The sequence below is a fragment of the Sceloporus occidentalis genome, unplaced genomic scaffold, assembly GCF_023333645.1.
Source record: "Sceloporus occidentalis isolate IW3139 unplaced genomic scaffold, rSceOcc1.0.p SCAF_1, whole genome shotgun sequence".
In the NCBI taxonomy this organism is placed as follows: Eukaryota; Metazoa; Chordata; class Lepidosauria; order Squamata; family Phrynosomatidae; genus Sceloporus; species Sceloporus occidentalis.
Genome location: NW_028316981.1, coordinates 206,294,166 through 206,319,507, shown reverse-complemented (window position 1 = coordinate 206,319,507; position 25,342 = coordinate 206,294,166). Strand labels below are relative to the sequence as shown.

Genomic DNA, 25,342 nt, shown 5'->3' with positions numbered 1-25,342 from the left:
TATGCACGTTGTGTCCATAGTACAATATACTATGTGTACATTGTCTATGTTGTTAGTCTTGTGATAATGGAAGGTGCTCTTACTTGATCATGAGGGATTTCCCCCTTCTGTGCACCACAGTCTACCTCATTCTGCAGAATCCTACAGCTCTTTGTGTAGCATGGAGAGAAGCAACAATATATCATGCTTCAGCCAAGACCTAGGGCCCAGGGTACCTTGAGGACCGCCTCTCTCCATACAATCCGCCTCGCACACTCAGAACAACTAGGCAGCAGTTGCTAAGGGTTCCAGGGGCTAGATTAGCTTCTACTTCTAGGAGGGCCTTCACCATCTCAGCCCCAACCTCTGGAACTCTCTGCCCACTGAGCTCCGCTCGGCCACCTCCCTGGCCCAGTTTAAAAAGGGGCTGAAGACTTTTTTATTCACACAAGCATTCCCTGATATGAGCCCCGAATAAGCCTACCCTCTTCTCTTCGTCAGCAACGGCAAGCTGGCTGGAGTGTTTTATTATTTTATTGGATTTTAATTGAATGCATAATTTGTTATATGTATTATTGTAATTTGTGGAATGTTGTGCACCGCCCTGATTTTGTAGAAGGGCGGTATATAAATAAAATTTTTATTTATTATTATTTTAGAGATGTGTATCTCCAAAACAGTATAATTAAATTCTTTGTATTATTGTTTCTACTGCAACTCAAAGATTAATGGCTCACATTGTATCAATTGCTGAATGGTAAATCAGCACTTAGGGTCCATGCTGCTAATGTAGTCGATCTACTGTATTTTGGTTTAGCAATTGAATTTAGGTTTAGGATAATAATATTTTCATATCTCTGAATCTTTTCCTTTTTCAAATAACATAGATTCCCTGGTTATATCTGACCCAGGTTAAATTAAAATAGTTACTATAGAGGGGAGTCCCAACAAAGTCATACAGTTTTTGACAGAAGTCCCACAACTCATAATGTGTAGTTTAATATTGGGATTCTAACAAGTATAAGAACTGAATTTGAAATCTCAGATTAATGGACACTTTCGTCCATTCAGTTTTTCCTTTTTTCTACAAAACATCTAGGGAGATGAGGTCATAATACTGTTCTTTAGCAAAGTGTTAGATATGATCAGTTCTAAACCATTTATCATCCCAATATTACTCTGGGGGCAATAGCTTATTAATATCTTATTTTAAAGCAGTGGTACTGTTTCTATCTCATCCCACCATCATACAACTCATGTTGTTGTTGTTTTTCCTAAGTGTATCACGTTACCTAGTTCACTTCCCCTTGTCTTTCTGGAATTTTTAATGGAATTTCTCTAGTCAGTGGGAGTAACACCAGGGAAAGCAAGAAAGGGTCTTCTCAGGAGTGGCAACCCAGTCGTGACGTGCAGGTCACTTGATATCAGATTAAAATAAGTGTCTTCACTCAAGCTTTTGTAGTCCGCTGACTATGCCTTTGCTTTGGTCTGTTTGCAGTCTGGGCATTTGTTTTCTTTGATTATATCCACTTCTTTTAATTATTCAGGTTTTTTTTTTTAAAGAAAAGTGTATCTCCCCCTGAGGATGGGTTAGAAATATTTTTAAAGCAATAGTTGGCACTGGTACCGGCTTTGTGCCAATTAGAGCCTTGCACAATATTATTTGGTTTGAAATTTGAGAAGTTTGTGAAGTAGTTATTTCACACTGGAGATACAAACTCAGAATTGCATCAGTTGGCATCATGACATCATGACTTCTGCATTATGAACTTGACTAATAATCAAGTATTTGCTTTTTCCTTTCTCTGTAGCGGTTGAGAACGGAAAGAGATTCCCTAAAAGAAACCATTGAAGAAATTCGATGTGTGCAAGCACAAGAGGGGCAGCTTACTACTTCAGGTAAAGAAAATGATGTGTATAGTCTCTTTCCTTTAAAATTCTGTGAAGAAAGTCAGAGCTACAGGGTCTGGAAAACCACTTCCTCTGCTATTTCAAGAAATGATTTGGTACAGCTGTCTAGGAGCAGATTTAAATAATGATTATGGCTTCCAGCTCAGTGTTTGTTCTGTGTTGTGTGTATGATTCTTTAATTGCATCTGTATTGCTCTTTGCATCTTTTGGCTCATATTGGAATAAATGAATAAAAGAAGAGGACTAAATTGCTTTTAATTGTTCCAGAGCAGGAGTAGGCAAGGTGTGCCCTTGGGGCATCTCTTGACCTGTTGGCTGATCTTAAAGTCCTTGACCATTTTAGATTCCCCAGAGTACATTTTTAAGTGGCTCTCATGGAAACTTCCAAGAGCAGTAATTCACAGTTTAAGCAAGCTACAGGGGCCTCCTGCACTGTTTATGATTTAACAGCAAATTGCCCATTTTTCAAAACCAGAGGCGGCTTTTTAAATCTTTTAAAATTATATTTTGAGGGTTTGGCATTGTTGGCAGTCTATGTGGCCCTGATGGATATGAGTGGGAGAAAATGTGGCCCTGCGCTTACCACAGTTTCTTGCCCCTTTCCCAGTGTAATAAAAAATATGGAGATAGATCTCTGATGTCATCAAGAAATTGAATCCATTGATTTTGAGTTCATCTTAGTTATGAACAATAGGATAAGCCAAAGAGCTGTAATTCTGAGATTCATAAATATCTCAGGATATCTGAAAAGTTACATTTTTGTCTTTTTTTATTTTAGTTACAGCTCTTGACTTTGTGGGACATAAAATTTTAACTTAGGGGCAAAACAGACCACCCCTTTGTGCCCACTTGGGGGGCAGTGTCAGTGTACGGCATTTAGATTCTGCACGCTCTGACACTGCCCCAAGCCAGTGTCACACTGCCCACCCAACTACATAGCAGGCAGCTTTGCGGCAGTCTTGCAGCACGGCATTTATACGCCACATGTTGTAGGAGTGATGCAAAGCCACAATGGTGGCAGAAAAGCCAGCTTTTTGCCAGCTCAAAAAGAAGTGGCATTTTGCCACTTCTTTTTGTGCCGGCAAAAAGCCAGGTTGGTGGTATAGTGTGCAGTTGCTGCGGCCCCAACTTGGCGTTCAAAGGGGCAGCATCAAGCTGCCCCTTCAGGGCCATCTGTTTCAGCCTTAAGACTCCATAGATCATAAAGTATATGATATTTACTCACCTGGGAAAACACAATCCCAGTAGCCCGGTTCAGATTATAGTGTACTAAAGTCATATTGGTCGTGTTTTGTTCTCAGTTTCCTTGGGTTCCATACTAGGAGAAACACAGGTTATAAATGAAAGAATTAAATAAGTCAGCTTCCTACTCTGTGATTTTAGATGGTTGTGTTATGTGGATTGATATGTTTGGAGGACTTCATTTCTGCTGGACATTTCCCAGCCTGATTAGGTAGATATTAACAATGTATAGTAAATTAATAAAATCTGAGTTATTTATTTTAAGTATCTGGTGAATTTTCACACATTGTTGAATGTCAGAATAAGGAAGTCAGTGAGGCTAATCAGCTGTGCTTATGGCAAGGTGTGGTAAATAAAAATGAATTTTGGTAGCTTTAATGTGATCATTCACCTTCAGTCTTTTCTGACACTCTCCTTTAGTCTTCTTCTAGCTTGAGAATTACTGTTAAATGTCTACAAACACCCAGTTCTAATGCTTAGCAATAACAATAAATTTATTTGGAATTCCTAAATCAATGGATGGAGAAATAAGGCAGATTTTGAGGTCTATAGAGGACAGGGGTCTTGGAGATGTCTCTTCCATAGGGTTGCTATGAGTCCAGGTTGGCTCAAAGACAGTTAACATCAACAAACAATCGCTCTCCAGCTGCTTTAATTGCATAGGGGCAATTTTGCCATGTTTCCCACTCCCCCAACTTGTTTTAGCCCAAGAGGTGTCATTTTAAACCAGGAATTTGAAAACTGCCAGTTTACTTCCTGGTGGAATTAAAAATTCTCCTTTGTCTAAGTGTTGCTTACTCTGTTAAAAACAAACAAATCCCAAAACCCACAGATGTTCTGGTCAGACATAAGAACTTCTGAGTCTCACTGCTTTTGATAAGCATGGTAAACATGTTCTTTCATTTTTCCCACTGAAATCAGTAGTATTTTAAAGTACTTAGCTTTAGTTCAGTCATGGCCCCTTATAGCCATATGCTGTCTAAAACATTTTTTCTCTCTTATTCTCAAAACAGGATTGTTACCATTAGGAGGTCAGGAATCATCTGACAGTTTAGCAGCAGAAATTGTTACCCCTGAAATCAAGTAAGTTTAAACATATCATCTTTCTGGGTGTGCACTGAGCCTTGTATTTCATTTAGTGTGTTGTTGGTACCAAGATTTACAGTTATATCATGCTCATCTCAGTAACATGTTTTCTTTTCCTAAGATCTCATAAAATAATTTCAGACACTCCAATCCAGCGGAGATGTGGCCCCAAGGCACATTTTTTAGGGTCCACTGTACTCAAATGGTTTTTGTATTAGGCAAAATGTCTGGATATACTTTGCTAAATTTTTAAAAATATATTAATTAAAATCATTTTTAAAAACATCTTTAATTCCAGTCAGGACTTTAAACAGCCAGTTGGTTGTAGGAGGATTAACATATTCTTCATGCTTTGGTTGATAATAGTAGTATTCTTTGTATCTCATGATAGATACTTTATAATTATTCTTATTGTGATCTTCTAGGGAAAAACTTATCCGTCTTCAACATGAAAATAAGATGCTAAAGCTTAACCAAGAAGGATCTGATAATGAGAAGATTGCCTTGTTGCAGAGCCTTTTGGATGATGCCAATCTTAGAAAGAATGAACTAGAGACAGAAAATAGGTAGGAAAGGGCTGTTTTCATTCTCAGCATGGTACCTGGTGGGCCTCGTTCTGTCTTTATGTCAGCACGGTTTGCTTTTTGGTAAACAATGTAAGCTCTGCTTTAGGTAAAAAGAAACAAACTACTTTAAGGTATACTATAATCTTCTGTATCTTTCACGGATCACATGACATGAAAAATGTGTTTGTTTCTTCCAGCAAATTCCACATTGTTTGTTTCAAGGGAAGACAAAAGTACCTATGGTAACATAATAACATTTGAATAGGAGTATATCAGCAATGAAGACCTTGAAGGGAGGCCATTATGTCTGCAAATTTTTGTGAACATGTTTAGGTACCATAGCTAACAATCCCTGGCATGTGGCTTTACACGTTTGCGGATATTTATGTCTTTCCTTCAAAGGTTGTCTGTTTGCTAGGGGACTATGGAGTTGACATATAGCCTTCACCTATGTTTGTACTGTGTGGTGGCCACCTTCAGTTGAATAAAGTAGGTCTACAAACCTACTTTATCTTCGGTATTTTGTAATCTGGTTCTAAAATTCTGTAAACTAACATACCAGTTCCATTTTCTACTATCTATTTTTCGAAATACTGCTATACCCAGTGAAGCTGTATTCATAATTTTAGCATTGCAGAAAGCCTTTTTACCCTAAGATTCATCCCAGGCTGCTCAAATTGATGTTTATGGGAGGACTAACTTACTCTGTTGCATGACAGGCCCTCAGGGGGCTGACTTTGATTTTACTTTAGGTGAGATTCTGCAGAGGTGAGACTTCAATAGAATTTTAATGTTGTGGTGGAAGAGATTCTCCCTTTATTGTCTAAACTGGAGGAATTTTAATTTGATAAATTGATATTTCCCCAGAGAAAGCCCTTTCTGTAGTGCATTTGCTTTAGCACAAGTTTGTAATGTGTGGTCTTCAGCCAATTATTAGAACTTGTGATATTTAAAATTTGCAGACTTGGATATGCTTCTTGGAAAGACCTTTTTTTCTCTTCCAGATCTGCATTTGATTGGGAAAAGGGAAAGGGCATTTTCTGTGGCCTTGCCAAAACTTTAGGACTCCCTTGTCTCTTCCTTGTTGGCCTTCTGCAGCATACTGACTTTTATCTATAGGAAGGCTTTAGGTATTTTTGAAGTAGCACTGAGTTTCTTGGCTTTCCCATAATTGTCTCTTGTCACTGACTTTTTCTACTTTTCCTGTTTTTAATAGCTTACTGTGTTCTCCCCCCCCCCCCCCAATCTGTTACATCCCTTGCAATGTATTTGAAAAGGCTGGATATACAAAAATAGTAAATAAATAAATATTGTGCCTCTTGTTTGAATGGTACTTAATTTAGGACCATAGTGGCTTATCTGTATTTATATAAAACTTTTCAAAATTCCACAACTGTAAAATTAAGCTTTGGGGATTGAAATAAGTAGAAAATTAAAGATAACATGTTGTTCATTATTTACAGGCTTGTAAATCAGAGACTGCTTGAAGTACAATCTCAAGTTGAAGAATTGCAGAAATCATTGCAGGAGCAAGGTTCAAAAGCAGAAGACGTAAGCAGAAATAAAAATATGAGCAATTTTCCAATAAATTCTGATCCCTGCTATTCTAATGCTAAGTATGCTTTTTTTCCTGCCAGGTTTCATACTTTCAAATATAAAAGTGTAACAATAGTTCACATTATTTTTAGTGACAATAGCTTTTCCCCAAAATGAATGTTACTGGCAAATGGAAGATTAAATCATATACTCAGGTCTTCATTTTATTTGTATCCCACCTTTCTTCCAATTTGGGACCCAAGGCAGCCAGTGCTACTACTCCCCTTAATGATATAAAAATAATCAGAGGAGTACTATAGTGGTACAGCAGATCTTTAGGTGGCAAAATGATCATCTTCTGAATAGCTGGTAACCTATTTGATATAAAGGTTGGTCTTTTGACATGCATCATACTTGGCATAATACCTCTGTTGTATATGTTCTTTGGAACATCTCTGAGACTGTATGGTGTGAAGGGGCTAATTGGCTAATCTGGTAGGATTACTATCATTCCTGGTATCATGAACTGTATTCAGCAAGCCCTTCCCAAGCATTAGAATGAAGGTAGATGTGGCGGGCTCCAAGAGTATCAAATCAACCACTGGGCTGAGGAGAAATGAACAGAGGTTATTTAGTTGAGACAGTCCTTTCCCTTTCCAAGAAGGTGATTAGAGCAAATGGGACTGATCATCTGTTTTGTGAATACACCATGCAGAAGCACCATGGGCACCCAGAAGTAATGAAGAATATAAATCTCCTGTTTTTTGTCTTGGACATACCATATATAGACAGATATAATTTAAAAAATTAATGCCCAACCCCACACCACCCCCAACTGGGTCAGTTTATACATGGGCCAGAGTGATATTTCTGTCCACCATAGCACTGCTTCTAGCCTTTCTTAATGCCTACTCAAAAATGGTGGTGGCAGCAGTGGTGGGAGCTCTTTGGCATTTGCTTGCTGTGACAGGGAGAGCAGAGGGGATGGACACTTCTTCCAGGCTTTCTCACCATGGACTAAGCTCCAAGAGTCTGAGATCTTAGTCTGTGCTGGGAGACACTGAAGGAACCACCACCCTCTCTGCTGTCTCTCTCTGGTGGCTCTTTGGGGTCTTTTCCACTATGGTGGGGAGAACAGAGGGTGGGTGGCTGCTTCTTTCTGGCTTTCTCTGCACCAACTAACCTCTGAGAGCTTAGTCCATGCTGGGAGCCTGTCTAATTAAAAAGATTGTATGTACAGTGCTGTGTAAATTTACAGCACTTTATAAATAAAGGATGATGATGATGATGATGATGATGATGATGATGATGGAAACCTCACCTCCTCTGCTATGTTTACAACAAGAAAAGCTCTTTGCCAGCTGATTTGGGGCTTCCTCTCTGCAGCAGAGAGAGCAGAAGTAGTCAGGAGAAGCTGAAAAAAGACCTAATCTGCTCTGAAATCCCTAGTGCTGCAGCAGTACCTCTTTGGTGCTTCCTGCCAGGGTGGGGAGATTGGGGGAGATTGAGAGAAACTGGAAAAAGTCCCAGTCCCCTCTGCTCTCCCCACCATTGTGTCAGCTTTTTGATGCTTTCCTTCTGGGGCAGGGAAAGTGGATCGGCTTCTTTTAGGTTATTCATGGATGGACTGAGTTCTTGCCTTAAAAGAAGCACTGACCCCTTCTACACTGCCTGGCAAACTTTTGCATTGCCTGGATGGGAAAATGGCGGGAGCAACCTGGAGTGGCTGGGCCTCTGAGGTGTTACTGCCACTTTCCCTTCTCTGCAGAATGGATGCAAGGAGTGCTGTGCTGACCTCAAAAGTTTTATCCTCGGCTTATCCACAGGTTATATCAAAATCTATGATTTTTGCCCCCAAACCCGCCTGCAACTAATACATGAAGTTGACTTATACACAAGTATATATAGCAGCATGCACATGTTTTGGGATGTATGTACTATACAAGCAATCACTGTTCGTTGTAATATTCAGAGGCTACCATTTAATAATAATGTTTGATGCAAATAAGAATTTGGTGACTTGAGTCAAATAGGCTGTATTCGATTTATTGGTATCAGTGTTAGGATAGGTGTTCACCAACCAAACGTAACCACTTTTGGTAGCTTTTCCATATATTCCTATCAAAATCCTATCCTGATTGTTGCAGGAAACCATAATGTTGCCATGCCATCTGCTTACAATGATTACAACCTTCCTGTTTTAAAATTCTAGGCAAAGGTTGTTTATTTTATTTTAAACATTATCTTGTTTATAGCATTCGTACACATTCTTGAATTACATTTGCCATAGCTTTTTGCAGCTCTCTAGAGGATGAGACAGAAAGAAGAAATTCTAGAGAGCATAGAAAGAGAAGAAAATATGCATGCTTTGTGAGAATGTCTTGCTTTAAATGTGTTTCTCTCAGAAAAATACTAAATAGTTTCTTCTGTTGGCTGCTGTTTTGCTTCGTACTAATCTGTCGCCTTTGTCTCTTGGCATGGGTTTCTGCTGAAGGCTATTGTGAGTATGGCTTTCTATTTACTTCACCCTGTTCTGAATCAATCAGTACCCATTTGTGGCTCTGACTTTTTCAGAGACATTTAAATGGATAAAGTTTTAGTTCTTATTCATGTTACATTTTCACATACTATGTGCTATCCATTTGTTTAGCAAATGGTTGGGGACACAAATGTGCCAACTATTTATTTTTTTTAGTGTTGTCCTTGTTGCAATGTTTCAGGCAGGTTAGTTGCACACTCCCTTAAAAATAGGTGAAGTCATTTGCAAGGACTGTTTCAACTGCTATATATTTTTATCTGTAGTTAATGCCTTGTAATCCTTTTATTAATCCTTTTTCTGTTTTCTTATTCCTTTCTTATTTCATTTATATGCCGCCTTTCTCCTGGAAGGGGACCCAAGGGGCCTCACAGATATTTTCATAAAATGATTTATAACAGTCTAGGTGCTGAACTTCACATTGTTTATGTATTTATTTATTTAGATGTTCTCACAAATTATTCCTGTAAACAAAAATTATGATATAAACTTTAAATCTGTATCAATTACGCTAGTCAGGTTGGGACTTGTCTTCATTGCTTATAAGCACCAAATTTCCCCTGAGCTTACTGTGCTCTTTATATAACGCAGACCCCAAATCGCAAATTAGGTCTGGGCTGTTTACACAACACCCAGACCCAATTCAGTGTTTCCACCTCCTGTCCTGCATTAAAAAGACTTACCTTTTGCTCTGGGTTTTCTGGAAAACCTGGAACAAAATGTGGTGACAGTGGATGGCTGCCTGCAGGCATGAGTTGTTTTGAGGTCAGAATAAGGCTTGGCACCTCATTCTGACTTCAGGGCGGCTCACACCCTCAGTGGCAGCAACAGCCAGCTTGCAGGGACTGTGTGAGAAGGCGGCCACCCAAAAACCCACAGCAGGTAAGGGGGAATTCGGGGCTAGCATATGCCAGGGCCAGCCCAGATTATTCAAGCAAATGTAAATGAGCCCTTGGATTCATAGATTTCATATCATATTAACGCCAAAATCAATGCACTTTTGTATAAATTGCCACAGACCCAATATTCAGATAGCTCTAGATGAGGCAATCATGCATGCAGGTTTTCACTCAAGAATTCATTTTGTGAGGGAGCTTACTAGTCATCATTATGTGCAGCTGTAACAAAAAAGCCCTATGTGAATGTTGCATATAGTAATGTATAAGTTTTTATGTTCAGTTGTCATGTATGGATTGCGTAATGTGTGAAGCAGGCTTTGGGTAAAAATGTTCAGAGACTTTGGAAGTCTTTTTAGCAAATGCCATGTCTTATATTTAAGTACAGATTTTAAAAACCAAACCCTCTTTCCTTCGTTGTGAGCTGCTACCATTACCTGAGTAATGCTACCATTACTGTACTTTTAAAGACATAAATGTAGACATAGGGAACATGTGATCCTCCAGATAAAATTGGACTGCAAGTCCATCAGCTCTTGCCAACACATCAGTGATGAACAATAATGGAAGTTGCAATATAGAAACATCTCAAGGGTCACATGTTACCCCCTCCATGGAATATAGAATTCCTCCACCCTGTCAGGTGGGTTACTAAAGATGCACACAGATAGTCCAGTGTATGTAGAGCCTTGTTTAGAAGCTGTAATGTAGAACAGGCTTCCAATGAAATTCCTGTTCACGTGTACGTTCTTTAAATGTATTTAAGATAGAAAATAAAATACAGCATATTTAAACAACGCAAAAATGTTTATTAAATATAAGATACAATATAATATGTTATATTAATATTTATATTATTATGTAAAATATGCACTATAATATGTATGCCATACATTATTTACACATAATAGTGTAATGCTCATAATTTATAAATCATGTAAATATATACATTTGCAAATGTCTGCAATAATCCCCAATGGCTGTTCTTAGAGGAAAACTACTTTGGAAGAGAGTAGAGACAGGGAATTGCTTAACACTTTCTATACGTAAAGTTTCAGATGAATATTTATCCTTGCAAACAAATGTGGCATAGCATGGGAGGAAAGCAACTGGCTTTTTGGTTTTCTGCCTGTGTGAGAGAGAGGGAGGGAGAAAGGGAGGGAAAGAATTAAGCACCTCATTCTCTCTGCACACACCATGTTTCATATCTTCAAATAAATCTTCTCAGAAGTGGTCATTGGGTCTTTTTGCATGCATTTGCTTGAAACGTTTTATTCCATCCTTAGCATTGTCAGCATATATCAGTATGAATCTTCCAAATAATACCTTTTTTTCTTCCATTTCTAGTCAGTAATTCTGAAAAAGAAACTTGATGAACATCTGTAAGTATTAAAATGTTCCCCACTATTTTCATAGCAATAATTATATATGAATGCCTTAAATAAAGGAACAATAATTGAAATGAACAAACTGAGGCTGTTTAACATATTGTGGCATAACAACGTATTAGAAGCCATGCTTGAACTGCAATTTAAACATTTTATTGAGAATATAGGGTTTTTAAAATTGAGAACATACTAGTTCTTTTATTCTTATTTTCTGGTAAGTCGGTTTGAATGACTTTCACCTTCATTTTCACCTAGGAATTGGGCATAATATACATTTTAATAATTAGATATTATTTTAAAATTGCACTTTCCTTTTCATTAGAAGTAATCAACAAATGCGAATAGTGTTCTGCTGATTAAACAATAGTACCTTTCTAATAGAGCAGTATGAGAGGCAGCATGGTGAAGGCACACAATAATAAAAACAATTTCTTATACTATGGATTTAACCTTTTTTCACAGTGAAAAATTACATGAAGCTAATAATGAGCTCCAAAAGAAACGAGCCATCATTGAAGATTTAGAGCCTCGATACAATAATAGCTGTGAGTAGTTTTCTGTTTTGTATCTGAAAATATAATCATCTGGTAATTGCAAAAGCATTTAATTTTTAAATAACTAGCCTAGCTATCAGTTTGAAGCTCTGTATTTTGTTGTGCATGTGTGTGAAGCAACAACCTGCAGCACTAAATTAAGGATCTTGGGATCAAACTCTGGCATTCAGTGGGCTCCATTCGCCATGACATCATCATTTTGTAGTTTCCCAGCTTTGGTATTCTCTCGCCCCCCCCCCCCCCAATTCTGAAAGACTTAAACCCCTCTCCTAAAGTTGCAGATAGAATGATCCTAAGCTAATGTGTGTTGTTGTTTTTTAGTCCTAATTTTTTGCCTTTGGATCTACCTGCCACTGAGGTGTGCCCCTAAAGAAATTACCTAAACTTGAACTTGGCCCTTGGACTGAAAGAGGTTCCCCACCTCTGACATAGTGTATACGTATGTTATTTGAAATGAGATCAAATCTTGTTAACTGTGAGGAGCATCATGTCATATCCTTTAAAAAACATATTCTAACTAGAAAAGTGCAATATTTTGGTGTAGTTAACCTCTATCTCAGGCCTGTTACAGATTGCCAAAATGAAGCTGCTTTGGGTCTCTTTGGAGGTATGCTATTTAAATGGTGCATGGGTACTAAGAGTCTGGAGGTCGCGCCAAAGCCACACTCCATTCCTAAGCACTGGAGTGCAGCTTTGGTGCAGCTTCCGGATTCTTAGGATGCATGCATCATTTAAACAGCATACCTCCAAAGAGACCTGAAGCAGCTTTATTTTGGCAGTCTGTAACAGGCCTCAGTCACATTACCTGGTGAAAGTTAATGTCTAAGTAATAGTTAGGTGGCTGTGCAAATATAAGGTTCTGAAGAAATCCATGGTGCAAATGTCTAAACTCTGGGTGATGGATGTAAAGATGACTTTAGTTGTGCAAGGTACTCAGAAGTAGTGGGTTTAATCCATTCTCTAATGAAATCAATTAAAAAGCTCTCACTGATATTTGAGCAGGTGAGATTCACTCCAGCCCTTTGAGTTCCTTCTGGTTGCTGCATGATTGCAACCCAGGGACTCTCCCACTGCAAATGTTTTTGAATTCCTGTAAAAAATACTGAGACTTGTGTACAAAATAATCTGCACTGGCTCATAAATAAATCCAGTTTCTTAAGCTTGCACCTTTAAAACATTGGCAGTATTCTGAAATACAGAATTTTCTTGTTATATAGCACTCAGAATAGAAGAATTACAAGAGGCTTTACGTAAAAAAGAAGAAGAAATGAAGCAAATGGAGGAACGATACAAAAAATACTTGGAAAAAGCTAAAAGTGTAAGTATCTGGCACTCTGCATTATGCTAGGGCTGACAGTTGTCCTCCATCTGCAGCCTCATAAATTGTTCAGGTTATATGCTTGTTGCCTTCCCATTGTTAATTCTAATTTGTGGTGAAATTGAGAGTGGGTTGTGTGCTTCCCCCCCCCCCCCTCTTGCCACATTTAGAAGTGAATATTTGAAGTATGTGATCCCATTTCTACCTGGGATATTCCATGTCCCTGGATTTTGAATCTGCTAATCAGATTATTTCAATATTTAGGTCTAAGGGAGATCTGGTATTTTTAAAAAAGCACAGAAGCTCCTGACATTGTCATTTACTTCCATATGCAATGAAGAAGGGAATAGATAAATTAGGCCTAGCAAGGGATCTTGCAAGTCCATGACCATTGTGTTGTAGTATTTTTAATGTTGAAACCTCATTCACATTAACTTTATTATTTATTGAATTTATATCCCACCTTTCTCTGAGAGTAGGATTCAGGGTAGCCTACAATACTTTTAAAAAGATCCAGTTAAAACATTAATTTACAAGACTTAAAAAGAAATGGAATATCACTATTATTGAAAGCTTGATTAAAGGCAGCCAAAAACATTTAAAACTAGTTTCAGTAAAACATGCAGAGAGAGAGCAAGAGAGAGAGAGAGAGAGAGAGAGAACACACCACTTTACACATACTACAGCCCTGTAATACAGTCTCACTACTGCCTCTATTAAAGAAGATAGAAACCTGCCTTGCTGCAGTGAGGCATTCATTATTCCCCTTAAGGCTGCTTTCAACAGGCAAGGAAAGGTATAATAAATAAAATAAAATAAAATTTTTATTTATATACCGCCCTTCCATCAGATCAGGGCGGTTTACAGCAATTAAAATACAATAATAAACAATTAAAAGCATACCACAATTACAAAAGACATAAAAACAAAAGGCCCCAGGATTAGCTAGTCCCGTTGCCAGTGCGGCGGAGGAGGCCTATAGGACCTTATTCAGGGAATGCGGTCCGGAACAGAAAGGTCTTTAGGTCCCGTCTGAATTGGGCCAGGGAGGTAGCTGAGCGGAGCTCTATGGGCAGCGTGTTCCAAAGGGCCGGGGCGGCGATGGAAAATGTCCTCCTGGTAGTGGAGACCAATCTCGCCCCGGGAACCCTAAGTAATTGCTGCCCAGATGTTCTGAGGGTGCGGGGCGGAGTGTATGGGGAGAGGCGGTCCTTCAGGTATCCTGGGCCCAAGCCATTTAGGGCTTTATAGGTCATTACCAACACCTTATATTGCGCCCGGAAGCAAATGGGCAGCCAATGGAGATCTTTTAATACCGGTGTTATGTGGCTGGCCCTGGACGTACCAGTGACCAGCCTGGCTGCCATATTCTGCACCATTTGAAGCTTCCGGGTTTGGTATAAGGGTTGCCCCATGTAGAGTACATTGCAGAAATCCAGTCTCGAGGTTACCAGGGCGTGTACCACAGTTTCAAGGTCCCTCTGGGCCAGGTATGGGCGCAGCTGGCGAATAAGCCGAAGCTGATGACAGGTGCTCTTGACCGTCGCATTCACCTGAGCAGTCAGGTGAAGGGACGAGTCAAGAAGCACCCCCAGACTGCGCACGGAGTCCTTCACAGGGAGCGTGACCCCGTTCAGGACAGGTGGAACCACCGCCATTCCTGGACCAGGGGAACCTATCACGAGTACCTCCGTTTTCTCTGGATTCAGCTTGAGTCGGTTTTCCCTCATCCAGCCCATTACTGACTCCAGACAGGCCACGAGAGGAGAGACACCATCCTCAGTCACTGCATCAGTCGGAGACATAGAGAAAATTATTTGGGTGTCATCAGCGTACTGATAACCCCGCGCCCCATGTCTCCGGATGATCTCTCCCAGCGGTTTCATGTAAATGTTAAATAGCATGGGAGACAGAATGGCTCCTTGAGGGATCCCAGTTTTAAGGGCCCTCTCGTCGGAGCACACGTCTCCCAGCTGCACCATCTGGGACCTCCCGGAGAGGTAGGACCGGAACCACTGGAGTGCAGTGCCCCCGATTCCCACCTCTGCCAGGCGCCCCAGAAGGATACCATGGTCTATGGTATCGAAAGCCACTGAGATGTCCAAGAGCACCAACAGGGACACGCTCCCCCTGTCGATGCCCAGACGGAGATCATCGACCAAGGCGACCATGGCCGTCTCAACCCCGTAACCTGCCCGAAAGCCAGTTTGAAATGGGTCCAGATAATCCGTTTCATCCAAGACCCCCTGAAGCTGGATTGCAACCGCCCTCTCGATCACCTTCCCCAAAAATGGCAGCAGTGATACTGGCCGATAATTATTATACACCAGGGGGTCGAGGGAGGGCTTTTTCAATAAAGGTTTTACTATGGCCAATTTGAGATCGGATGGAAATTGCCCTTCCCTCAGAGATGTATTAATAATCCGGCGTAACAATAAAGTTACAGCCGGACCCCCCTGGGCTGCTAGCCACGAGGGACAGGGATCGAGAGAGCAGGTTGTCTTACGAACACTTCCGAGGATCTTGTCCACATCATCGGTACTTACCAACTCAAACCGATCCAGTTTAATAAAGTCCACGGAGGTCCTGGATACCTCTACTCTAGGTTCTGCCTGAATGTCGGCGTTAAGACTTTCGCTTATCCGAGAAGTTTTATCCGCGAAGAAGTTGTTAAATTGGTCGCAGCAGGCCTTAGAAGGTTCAAGGATCTGGTTCAGGGCGGGAGGGAGCTGAGTTAGCTCCCTGACCACCCTGAACAACTCTGCTGGACGCGACTCCGCGGACGCGATACGAGCACCATAGAACGAATTCTTTGCTGCTCGTATCGCCTCTCCATAGTCCTCTAACAGTTGGGCTAGGAGAGTCTTGTCGTCTAAGCGAAGGTGTTTCCGCCAACGGTACTCTAGCCGTCGCAGCTCCCGCTTCCTTGCCCGGAGATCTTCCGTATACCATATTAGATATTTCCACCCACGGATTTTCCGCATCAGAACAGAAGACCAGATCGAGAGTATTACCCGCACAATGCGTAGGACCCAGAATCAGCTGGGACAGGCCCATGGTCTGGTGCATGTGTGGTGACTCAGTTAATGGAAGAATACTAAGAACATTTTGAACAAACCATTAAAAATAATAAAAAGCTATTTAAAATACAGTTAAAATCAATAGGCCACCTATTAAAAGTCCTTCCTTTGAAAACATTCTGTTCTCAGAATCCTCTTAAATTAAAAAGAAAAGTCTGCCTGCCAACAGAAGGACAGCAAGGAGACGGCCATTCTAGACTGCCTAGAAAGGGATTTGAAGACCTGGATGTTGATGCACTACTTAAACAAATACTCTGACCTGTTATAAGGAAGCTTCTTCATATGTTACTAGTTAGAGTTGTATACTTAGTATATGCCTCTTGCTCCTTATAGGTTATCCGTACCTTAGATCCCAAGCAGAACCAGGGGTCTGCACCTGAAATTCAGGCACTGAAGAATCAACTACAAGAACGTGAAAGGATGTTCCATTCTTTAGAGGTAATTTTAGTGCAATCCTGAGCAGTTTTTCTTAGAAATATGCCCTACTGATTTTCAGTGAGGCTTTCAGGTAAGCGTGCACAGGATTCCATCCTTATTAACATTGGTATTCATAGAGTCTGTAAAGGTCCTTCCTGAGCATCAATTCACTCCATTCATCTGAAGAAGTATAATTGAGTCTACAAAAGCTCATGCTACAATTTACTTTTGCACAGTTAGGGGCTAAACAGACTGGTCAAAAGCACCAGCGTTGGGGTGGAGAGGGGGCATGGGGACTGCACACTGCATACCAACTGCACACTGGGGCATCACAGCACACCTTTGGTGCAGCGTCTAGAAGACGCATGCCAAAAGGAGCACTGGGAAGTTCCGCAGTGGCTGCAAAAACACCCTTTTTCTGGCTCCAAAAGGAGTGGCATATGCCACTTCTTTTGGGGCTGGAAAAAACCCAGGTCAGGACCATGGCATGCAGTTGCCGCAGCCCTGAAATGGCGCTGAAGGGGGCGGCAGACGCCACTCCAAAGTGGCAGTCCATTTCACCCCTTAGTGTCAAAGGTGCTGCAATAGCCCTTTGCATCCTTATTAATAGTTAGCTTAGGGTTTTGAAGGTCTGTTGTTGGGCTGAACTTTTCAACTTTGCTGTTAATTTGTACATAAGCAGACTTAAGGTAAACACAGACAATCTTGTAACATGTGATCCCTAATTAATAACAATCTCCATCTTGTGACCACTGATTATGTACAGTGGGCTCTTTCCTTACATGGGAATCCATTCTGTGGACCCCTCCCCCCCCCCATGTAAGGGAAATTCCGTGTATAGTGGAGCCCCATTAAAAATAATGGGGTTCGTGCCCTCGGTGCACATGCCATGGATGCGCATCCCATTACTTCTTTCGGAGCACACAATGGCTTATTCCGAGGTGGCTTTCAGCATATGCACGTATATCGTACCTGCGTATGATGCGGGCGCGCTATATATGCTTCATCTTTAATCTAGTCAAACATGGAATCGGGTGTTTGCAGTTTCCAGTTCCAGCTTAAATTCCCACAGCAAAGAGAATGCAAATTTTGTGCACTTAATCGTGCAACACTGCATAAGAGCCTGTAGTGTGCATGTAAAATAATCAAAAGCACTTTCTATGCTTTTCTTAATCAGAAAGAATATGAAAAAACCAAGAGTCAAAGAGAAATGGAGGAGAAATACATTGTCAGTGCCTGGTACAATATGGTAAGTGAGCTAGCAAACCTTACAATATTACTTGAGTATTTAATTTTTCCCCAGAAAAAAATGTAACTTTGAAACGTAAGAGATAATAAACATCCAGGAGATTGGTGTGCATAATTTTCTGACAGCTCAATAGGCTATTATGTCAAAACCTTGGTTAGCTTTTAAAATAAGGAAATGGCTTGGACAATTAATGCAACTGCTACTGAGTGTCCTCTCCTAATTATTAAACTCAAACAAGCTCCCTAGCTTCCTGTTCTTTTTGTTTTGTTTTTTAAAAATCAAACCTTTCCCACCATAATTGATATGCCCAGTCTCCAGTATTTCATTCTTGGACAAGGTGCTAGAGCATGTATTGGATTTCTGATGTTTCTGAATAGATGAATATCTTAATCTTTTTCACTCTGGGTTCAGGCTGGACAGAAACAACTTTAGTCACCTTGGTAAGTGGTCTGTAGTGGGAACTGAATGCAGGCATGTGTCACTATTGGTTCTTCTGGACATCTCAGCAGCTTTTAATTCCATTGACTATTGTATCTTTCTGGATCACCTTGTTAAGATGCGACTTGGAGGCACTGTTTTGATGTAGCTCTGGTCCCGCCTGGTGAGGCAAGGTCACAAGGTAGTGTTGTGGCATTCCTGTTCAATACTCTGGCATAGACTTGTGTGATTCTTTGGCGTTTTGTCTTGTGCCATGTGAAACCACTTATAGAGGTCATCCAAAGTTTTGGGGTGGAGCTAATAAGCTGCTGATGTCAGCCACTGGTGTCTCTGCTTTGCAAATATGGGAAGCTGTTCCATTTATGAACCAGTGCTTCATGTCAGTTAACTGGCTGAATGAGGCTGAATAAACTGAAACTTAATCAAAATGTTCACTTAGTTCAAGGGCAGATCATGGAATAGGGATTCAATCTGTCTAGATTGCTCATAAACATCTGGCTTCAGCATTTATCCCTCAATCTGGATGTCCAGGTCTCAATGATAGCCAGCAATACATCTGCATTGCTACGGGCAGCACATCAACTATCCTTGTTCTTGTGGATGCTTAAACAGGCCATGGTTACATGTTACCTCAGTTGCATCCCATTTGGGCTACTGCAACATACTGTAGGGCTGCCTCTGAGAAGTCTGTAGAAACACCGGCTCATCTAGAATGCTGGTAGTAGACAGTTGCCAAGGCCTGGTTACCACAGCTTAAAGTTAGTCATCTTTAATGTGATTTTTATCAGAAAGATGGAATATAGAAATATCTAAGAGTCCAGAACTTCCCTGGATTACTAAAGTTGTTTTCTAATTCTTGGGAAAAGGTAGTTTGTTTTACTGTCTACAGTTAGTAAGGATGGGCCTTTGCTCTAAGCCAGATGTTAGAAGGGATTGTGTAGGAATAGGAGTATGGAATAGGGAAAGCAGAGGGAGTATAAAATGTGACATTGGTCTGTTTTTCTTGGTGGACTGGCCTCTGAAAATCTTCCCATTCTCTAAGTTTGTTGACCCAAACATTAGGCTAGCCTCATTTCTCAGAATGTTACTTGCTCAAAGTCAGGCCAACCGATTTATGTTGAAGCATACCTGTCCCAGCATTAATGAATGGAAGATTTCTTAGAACAAAGTAAAACAAAAACAAAAAAAGGTGGTGGGGGGAGAAAATGTACAGATGTGTAAGTAAAAGAATTGGAGTAACTGATGTGGTAAAATGTATTTGATCCAAAAAGGACTAGTTGTCTTGTAATTATAAACAAATCGTAGTGATTTGAAAAGGTATTTTCAGGAGAGCAGTTGCTAACTTACAATTTCAAGATAAAATTGATTCTTATCTCAGTTGGCTTGACAGAAACAGGCATGATATTTGGGAGTCACTTCTCAGATGGATGGCCTGGCCATTGTTCTTTGCTTGGCCAAATCCACATTTACCCTAGCACCTCAGCAGGGCAAAAAAGCAGTGACAACAACAAACCAGAAATGTGTACCATCCACTTCCTATTTGATTTTTTAGGTTTGGGGCGTTGATGGGGATGATATGACCTCTGTAAAACAGAAAGCATCATACTGGAAGCCTTCAGGAGCAGAAAAACATTATTTCCACATATTTTTCCAGCTCTTGGGGGGAGCATGGGGGAACATGGGTCACAAAAGAAAGCCTAGCGGGCCATAGGTGGCCTAAAAAATCCTTGAGATTTCTGGCCTTCACAGTTGCAAAGGAAGTGCTTGAAAGTACATCTGCTTTCAAGTACTTCCTTTGTAGCCATGAAGGTCAGAAACCTCAAGGATTTTCTTGGGCCACATATGGTCCATAGGCTTTCTTTTGTGGCCCGTGTTCCCCATGGGTTTACAAAAATTTGAGAATCCAAGAAAGGGGCTGAATAAGATTTCCAGTCATGGAGGCAGGATTTCTGTGCCCTGCATAGTTAATCTTCTACCATAACATGCCAGACAAGAATAATTTATGCATCTCACACAGTAGCAAATATACATAATATTAATTGAAATTGCAAAATTTAAGTTCCTTGCTACAAAATTTCAAACTTTTTAGCACACTGAGGCCTACCTGTTATTATTGTTGTATATGTAGCTAAAGACAGATGCTAGCCTGGGCATTTTGAGAAATTTAGACCAAAAAATAATATTTTCATTCTGAATAGGCATGCCTTTCCTTTTGCTGTTGTATCTGAAGGGAGGGAGGAGAGGGGACCTTTGCCATGGAACTGTGGGCCACTTGGTGTTAAAGCCTGTTGTAGGTACCCCAAGAACTATTCTGCACCATTCAGACTTTCATGCATGAAAAGTACACACACACACACACACACACACACATATTCTCTGCTTAATGCCCTGCTAAATGCCCTGAGTATCCACTGGGGTTTAGTTCCAGGATATCCTGTAGATATCAAAATCTGTGACGTTCAAGTCTCCTTATATATAATGCCATAGTAAAATGATGTACCTTACTGGTATAGAAAATGGCAAAATCAAGGTTGTTTAATCTTTGGATGATTGAATCTGTGGATGCAGAATCTATGGATATGGAGAGCTGATTGTGTATAAATACACATGGCTGCATTTTCATGTCTAGTTTGATTCTTGGATTAAAGGGAAGGGGCATGTAGGTGGATAAATATTTTGCAACATAGTAAAACTAAGGTGGGTAATTCTGAAGAATGCCATGCCAGTACTATTGTACCATGATATGTGGGTGTATAGCTGCCTTTTCTTTCCTTCTGCATCCCACCCAGCTTCAAAATATACTAGGAGCAAGGGGAATGAGTTATATGTAAGTTATCAGTATCAAAAGAAGTGTGGTGGAAGAGCAGTGGCAAGAGGGGTGCCCAGAAGCATCTGCTTGTTTTTCTCTGGAGAGCATGAAGGAGACATGCCTTATTTGGGATGTTTCATTGTGAATAAACGGTAGCAAGTTTCTGTTGTCACCACCACTGCCACCATTCATGACCAAGTTATTATTTGCATCATTCATGCAGTACAAAGTAAAGGCAGTGCTGAGGATTAGGCTTTGTCTCATGGAATAATTTTCTTTTCTTTTATGCAATCCATGAATTGGGGTTGGGTCACCCTTGTCTATGTTCGAAAGGAGAGTGCTAGGTCATGTGCCCTGTAAACCTTTGGAGAAGGCCTTTCTACCATATGATTGCTCACCACTGGAGAATTTATAGAGGTTCTAAGAGTTGGTGTGGTAGAGTGGCTGAAGTTGTCATCTAGGAGAGTTCATCTCATGCTGTCTGTTGTGGAAGGCCTGTGATTGTTCTTTCCTAATCGGCCAGGGACTAGTAACATATTTGCACCCATTGGCAACAACTGTTTCTTTGTTTTCTGAAAAAGACTGGCACCACTCTGTGGATCACCACTATGAGTAGCACCGATCTGGAAAGTCACTAATTCCATTACTATCCCATCCCTTCTTTGCATTTACTAGATGGCCTTGGGCAAGCCAGTGTATCTTGCCTTCAGCCTCTCCATCTGTAATATGTAGCCCATAGGCATCACTTTCCAGGTATTATTGGACTGCAGCTTCTGTCATTCTTCACCATTGTCCTTGTTGCCTGGTGCTGATGGGAGCAGGAGTCCAACATCCTCTTAATGCAGTTCATCATGCTGACCAAGGTTGCAGGATGGTCTTATAGATTCTCAGAGATAATACAAATGATGTACTTCGAATTCTTGCAACATGCTACATAAATGTGGATGAGTAAAATTTGTGAATGTTATCCTTGCACCTCAGCACTCTGTGCCTACCTTTATTTGTAAGGACAATGGCTCATCCCAGTGAAAAGAGCTGAGTAAAGTAAGCCTAATATATGTTGTTTTTTCCCTCTCCACAGGGGATGACTCTTCATAAAAAAGCAGCAGAGGACAGACTTGCTAGTACAGGTTCAGGACAGTCCTTCCTGGCTAGACAAAGGCAAGCCACCAGCACAAGGAGAGCATATCCTGGCCATGTCCAGCCAGCTACAGCGAGGTAGAGGCAGACCTTGCCTTGCCTTTTGAAAGGAAGCCATCCTGGGATCAAGACCTTCTTCTGTTACAAATTACAGCGTTTCAGGAAACTTAGCCAGCATCCTTTCTCTATCTCTGTCCTTACAGTTACCGTAACTTCTCATTTCAGGAAGGGGTTTTTTTTTTTTTTTTTTGTAAAGAAAAGTTTTTCAGTGTTTTAAATTCCCTTCGGTCTTATTTTTTGGAGTCTTCCTTTTGCCTTTTAATGTGCCAAAATGTTGGAAAACACCTAGTGAAGTGCAGAAATGGAATCCTCTCCTCCTCTGCTACATTTGTACGAATTGCCGTCTTTCACCTGAAATCTGAGGATGGCTAGGTAGCGGACTTAAAATGTCCTGTCAATGAATGCGGTTGCCATTCTTTCCAAGGCTGCCATTGTATAAAGGGAATTACTCTCCTTTTCTTTCTTACTCCTGTCTGAACTGTTTAAATTATGTAATGCAATTTGCAACAGTGATAATTATGAAATGTATTAATTGCAAAGGTCTGGATGCTAGCTGAGGTTGCACATACCTGATTCAGCGTGATCACAGATTTGCCTTTAATTGTGGTTACTTTTTGTTTTAGCTTTAATTTAGAGAGGCAGGCTTTTTTGTCTTCGTTTGCCCACCCCACCCCCCTCTCTCTTTAATTTAAGCTTTTGCAGGTTTAAACCATTTGAAGATCTGTTTCCATTCTTGGTATGGTGTATGATGGAACGTGGCAACCATTTTTTCATGGCTAGTGTTTCTTTTCCCCCTCCTATTGCACCCTAACCAAGTCAAGAACTAGGCAGCCATCCTTTTCCTTGACCCATAACCTTAACACACTCCTCCAACTGGTAGAGAATCTTTGGAAATGTGGCCATAGATATTATTCTACTCAGTATATCGCCACATACTACAAACGAGGAAAAGTATTTCATGAGCAGCCATGTAGAAAATGGTTTTCTGTTTCCGTCCCCTGAGATATCAGGTTGATGTTGGTCAAACATTTTCTTGAGTGCTGTCTTTAGGTTACTGGCTACCACTGACAACTTTTTTTGATTGGTCAGTAAGGAGGACTCTGTTAATTGCCTTTCAGATGATATCAGTGCCTCCAGGTGAACTGATTCTGACATGAGAACCTGCTGTCTCTTTGTGCCAAATTTTTATGCTTATCTGTGCAGTTAGAGATTTCTCTCATGAAGCAAGGCTAGCATTTCCCTTCAGGTTCCGGTCTTGTCAAGTATTGAGCTCCAGATACTGCACCATTAATGAAATGTGGGATTACTCAAGATATTTCAATATCTGGATTCACTGTTAACAGTAACTGGGAGGTATTGTTGACAAATTGTTGTATTTATAAATATTTTTTGTATGTCTAACTTTCCAGAAAACTTGTATATCCTTCCAAATGTAGATCATGTTGACTTTTAGAAATTATTCCAAGAGCCTTTTAAGGGGAAAGGGTAGAAGAGATGCCTTACACCTGGAAGTGCATCTGGAATATGTTATCATATTTAGATGTAAAATGTTTAACTTCTCACATTAATTTTTTGCAAGAATGCACATTACTACTAGTTAATTTAAAAGGGGTAATTTTGTCCTTACTCACCACTACCCTAGCATATAAAAAGAGCTTTTGATTCCAGTCATTTGAAAAGCAGTGATTAAAGTAAAATGTACAACTTTTGGCCCTTTGTAGTGTGGTTTGAGTGTTTGATGAGGTAGGTCACCTTTCCCCCCAGCATGCAAATGAATAATATATATATTTTTAAATCCTAAGAATAATTCACTTGGTAATCTGGCATTTCCCCCATGCAGTAACAAATTAATAGCAAAAGGCTGAGAAGACTGAAAGTGTCTATGTGTACACTAGCAATATTGTTAGATGGGCATCCTGTCCTTCAGCTTAAATTGGATTAGTTATCAAGGAGTACACTGTTTGCAGGAGAACAGCTGCTAATCTTAACCATCATCTACAAATGTCTTCTTTTTTAAATGCATCGAAAGTATTGTGGGAATTTTCTGATCCCAGTACATTTTCCAGTGATCAACTGGAAGAAATTCTGATTTTCCCCAAACGGGCCAACCTACTGACAACAAGAACAAAAAAACTTGTTTTGACATTTTTTGAACCTATCTGTTTTGTTTTTGTTTTAATGAGAAAACTATGTACATAGCAAATGGGTGCACTTTGAGGAAATTGTTTGCAACCATTCTGGTATAAAGCTGCAGAATGCCTACATTGTAGGCTAGTTTTGTATAGGTCCGGCAACAAAATATGACATAAAGGCCTGTTACAGACTGCCAAAATAAAGCTGCTTCAGGTCTCTTTGGAGGTATGCTGTTTAAATGTCGCGTGCATCCTAAGAATCCGGAAGCTGAACCAAAGCTGCACTCCAGTGCTTAGGAATGGAGTGTGGCTTTGGCGCATCATTTAAATAACATACTTCCAAAGAGACCCGAAGCAGCGTTATTTTGGCAGTCTGTAACAGGCCATAGATACATGAAGGTTAAATTTGTTTTACAGTAATGACAGCTGCTATTCCAAGAACTGATTTAGTTCTAGTTGTATTAAAAGCTGTGCTATTCTTAATTTTTCTCATTGCATTATTTTATACATTAACATCTCCCCCCAATTAATTTTTTTAGTCAGAGGGATGTAATATTTTTTTCTGCAGTCTATTGTACTGATCTGACAAAACAGTTCTCACTGTTTTAGTTCTTTGCCTTAAAAAGTCTGAGATACAGCTTTCATTTTCTTTTTCCAACATCTTCCTCATATATATATATATATATATATATATATATATATATTGTTTTCTGGACGTTTTTTCAGTGTTGGCTGGCAATTATTTTGTTTCCTTTCCATGTCTTTTTTTTGTTTTGTTTATCATTATTCTGTGTTTCTCGCCTAGTATGTAAGCAGATAATTTTTCCACTTTGGCTTGTTAATTGCATACATTGAAGTGGTAGGGGACCTTATTACAACATCTAGCATTGTGAAATGTCAAGGCTTCTCCACTTCAGTGCTCCATTCAGTTTTACTTTGTGATTTGAGAAATGGACTGTATTCTTATAGATAATAAAAAGTGTGGAAATCAGCTTTCCACATTAT

At 40.1% G+C, this 25,342-nt stretch overlaps 1 protein-coding gene across 1 annotated transcript in view; it reads left to right on the top strand.

Annotated features, from left to right (window-relative positions):
* The window catches only part of HOOK3 (hook microtubule tethering protein 3), a 73,132-nt gene extending 48,157 nt beyond the window's left edge, over positions 1-24,975 (top strand). The window contains exons 13-22 of the mRNA XM_089488661.1: positions 1,791-1,878; positions 4,146-4,215; positions 4,644-4,784; positions 6,248-6,335; positions 11,100-11,134; positions 11,603-11,685; positions 12,912-13,012; positions 16,426-16,530; positions 17,687-17,758; positions 22,087-24,975. Of these exons, the coding sequence (XP_089344787.1) occupies positions 1,791-1,878; positions 4,146-4,215; positions 4,644-4,784; positions 6,248-6,335; positions 11,100-11,134; positions 11,603-11,685; positions 12,912-13,012; positions 16,426-16,530; positions 17,687-17,758; positions 22,087-22,227 (924 nt within the window). The 3' untranslated portion in view covers positions 22,228-24,975. The remainder of the gene's footprint in view (positions 1-1,790; positions 1,879-4,145; positions 4,216-4,643; positions 4,785-6,247; positions 6,336-11,099; positions 11,135-11,602; positions 11,686-12,911; positions 13,013-16,425; positions 16,531-17,686; positions 17,759-22,086) is intronic.
* Positions 24,976-25,342: the final 367 nt, after the last annotated feature.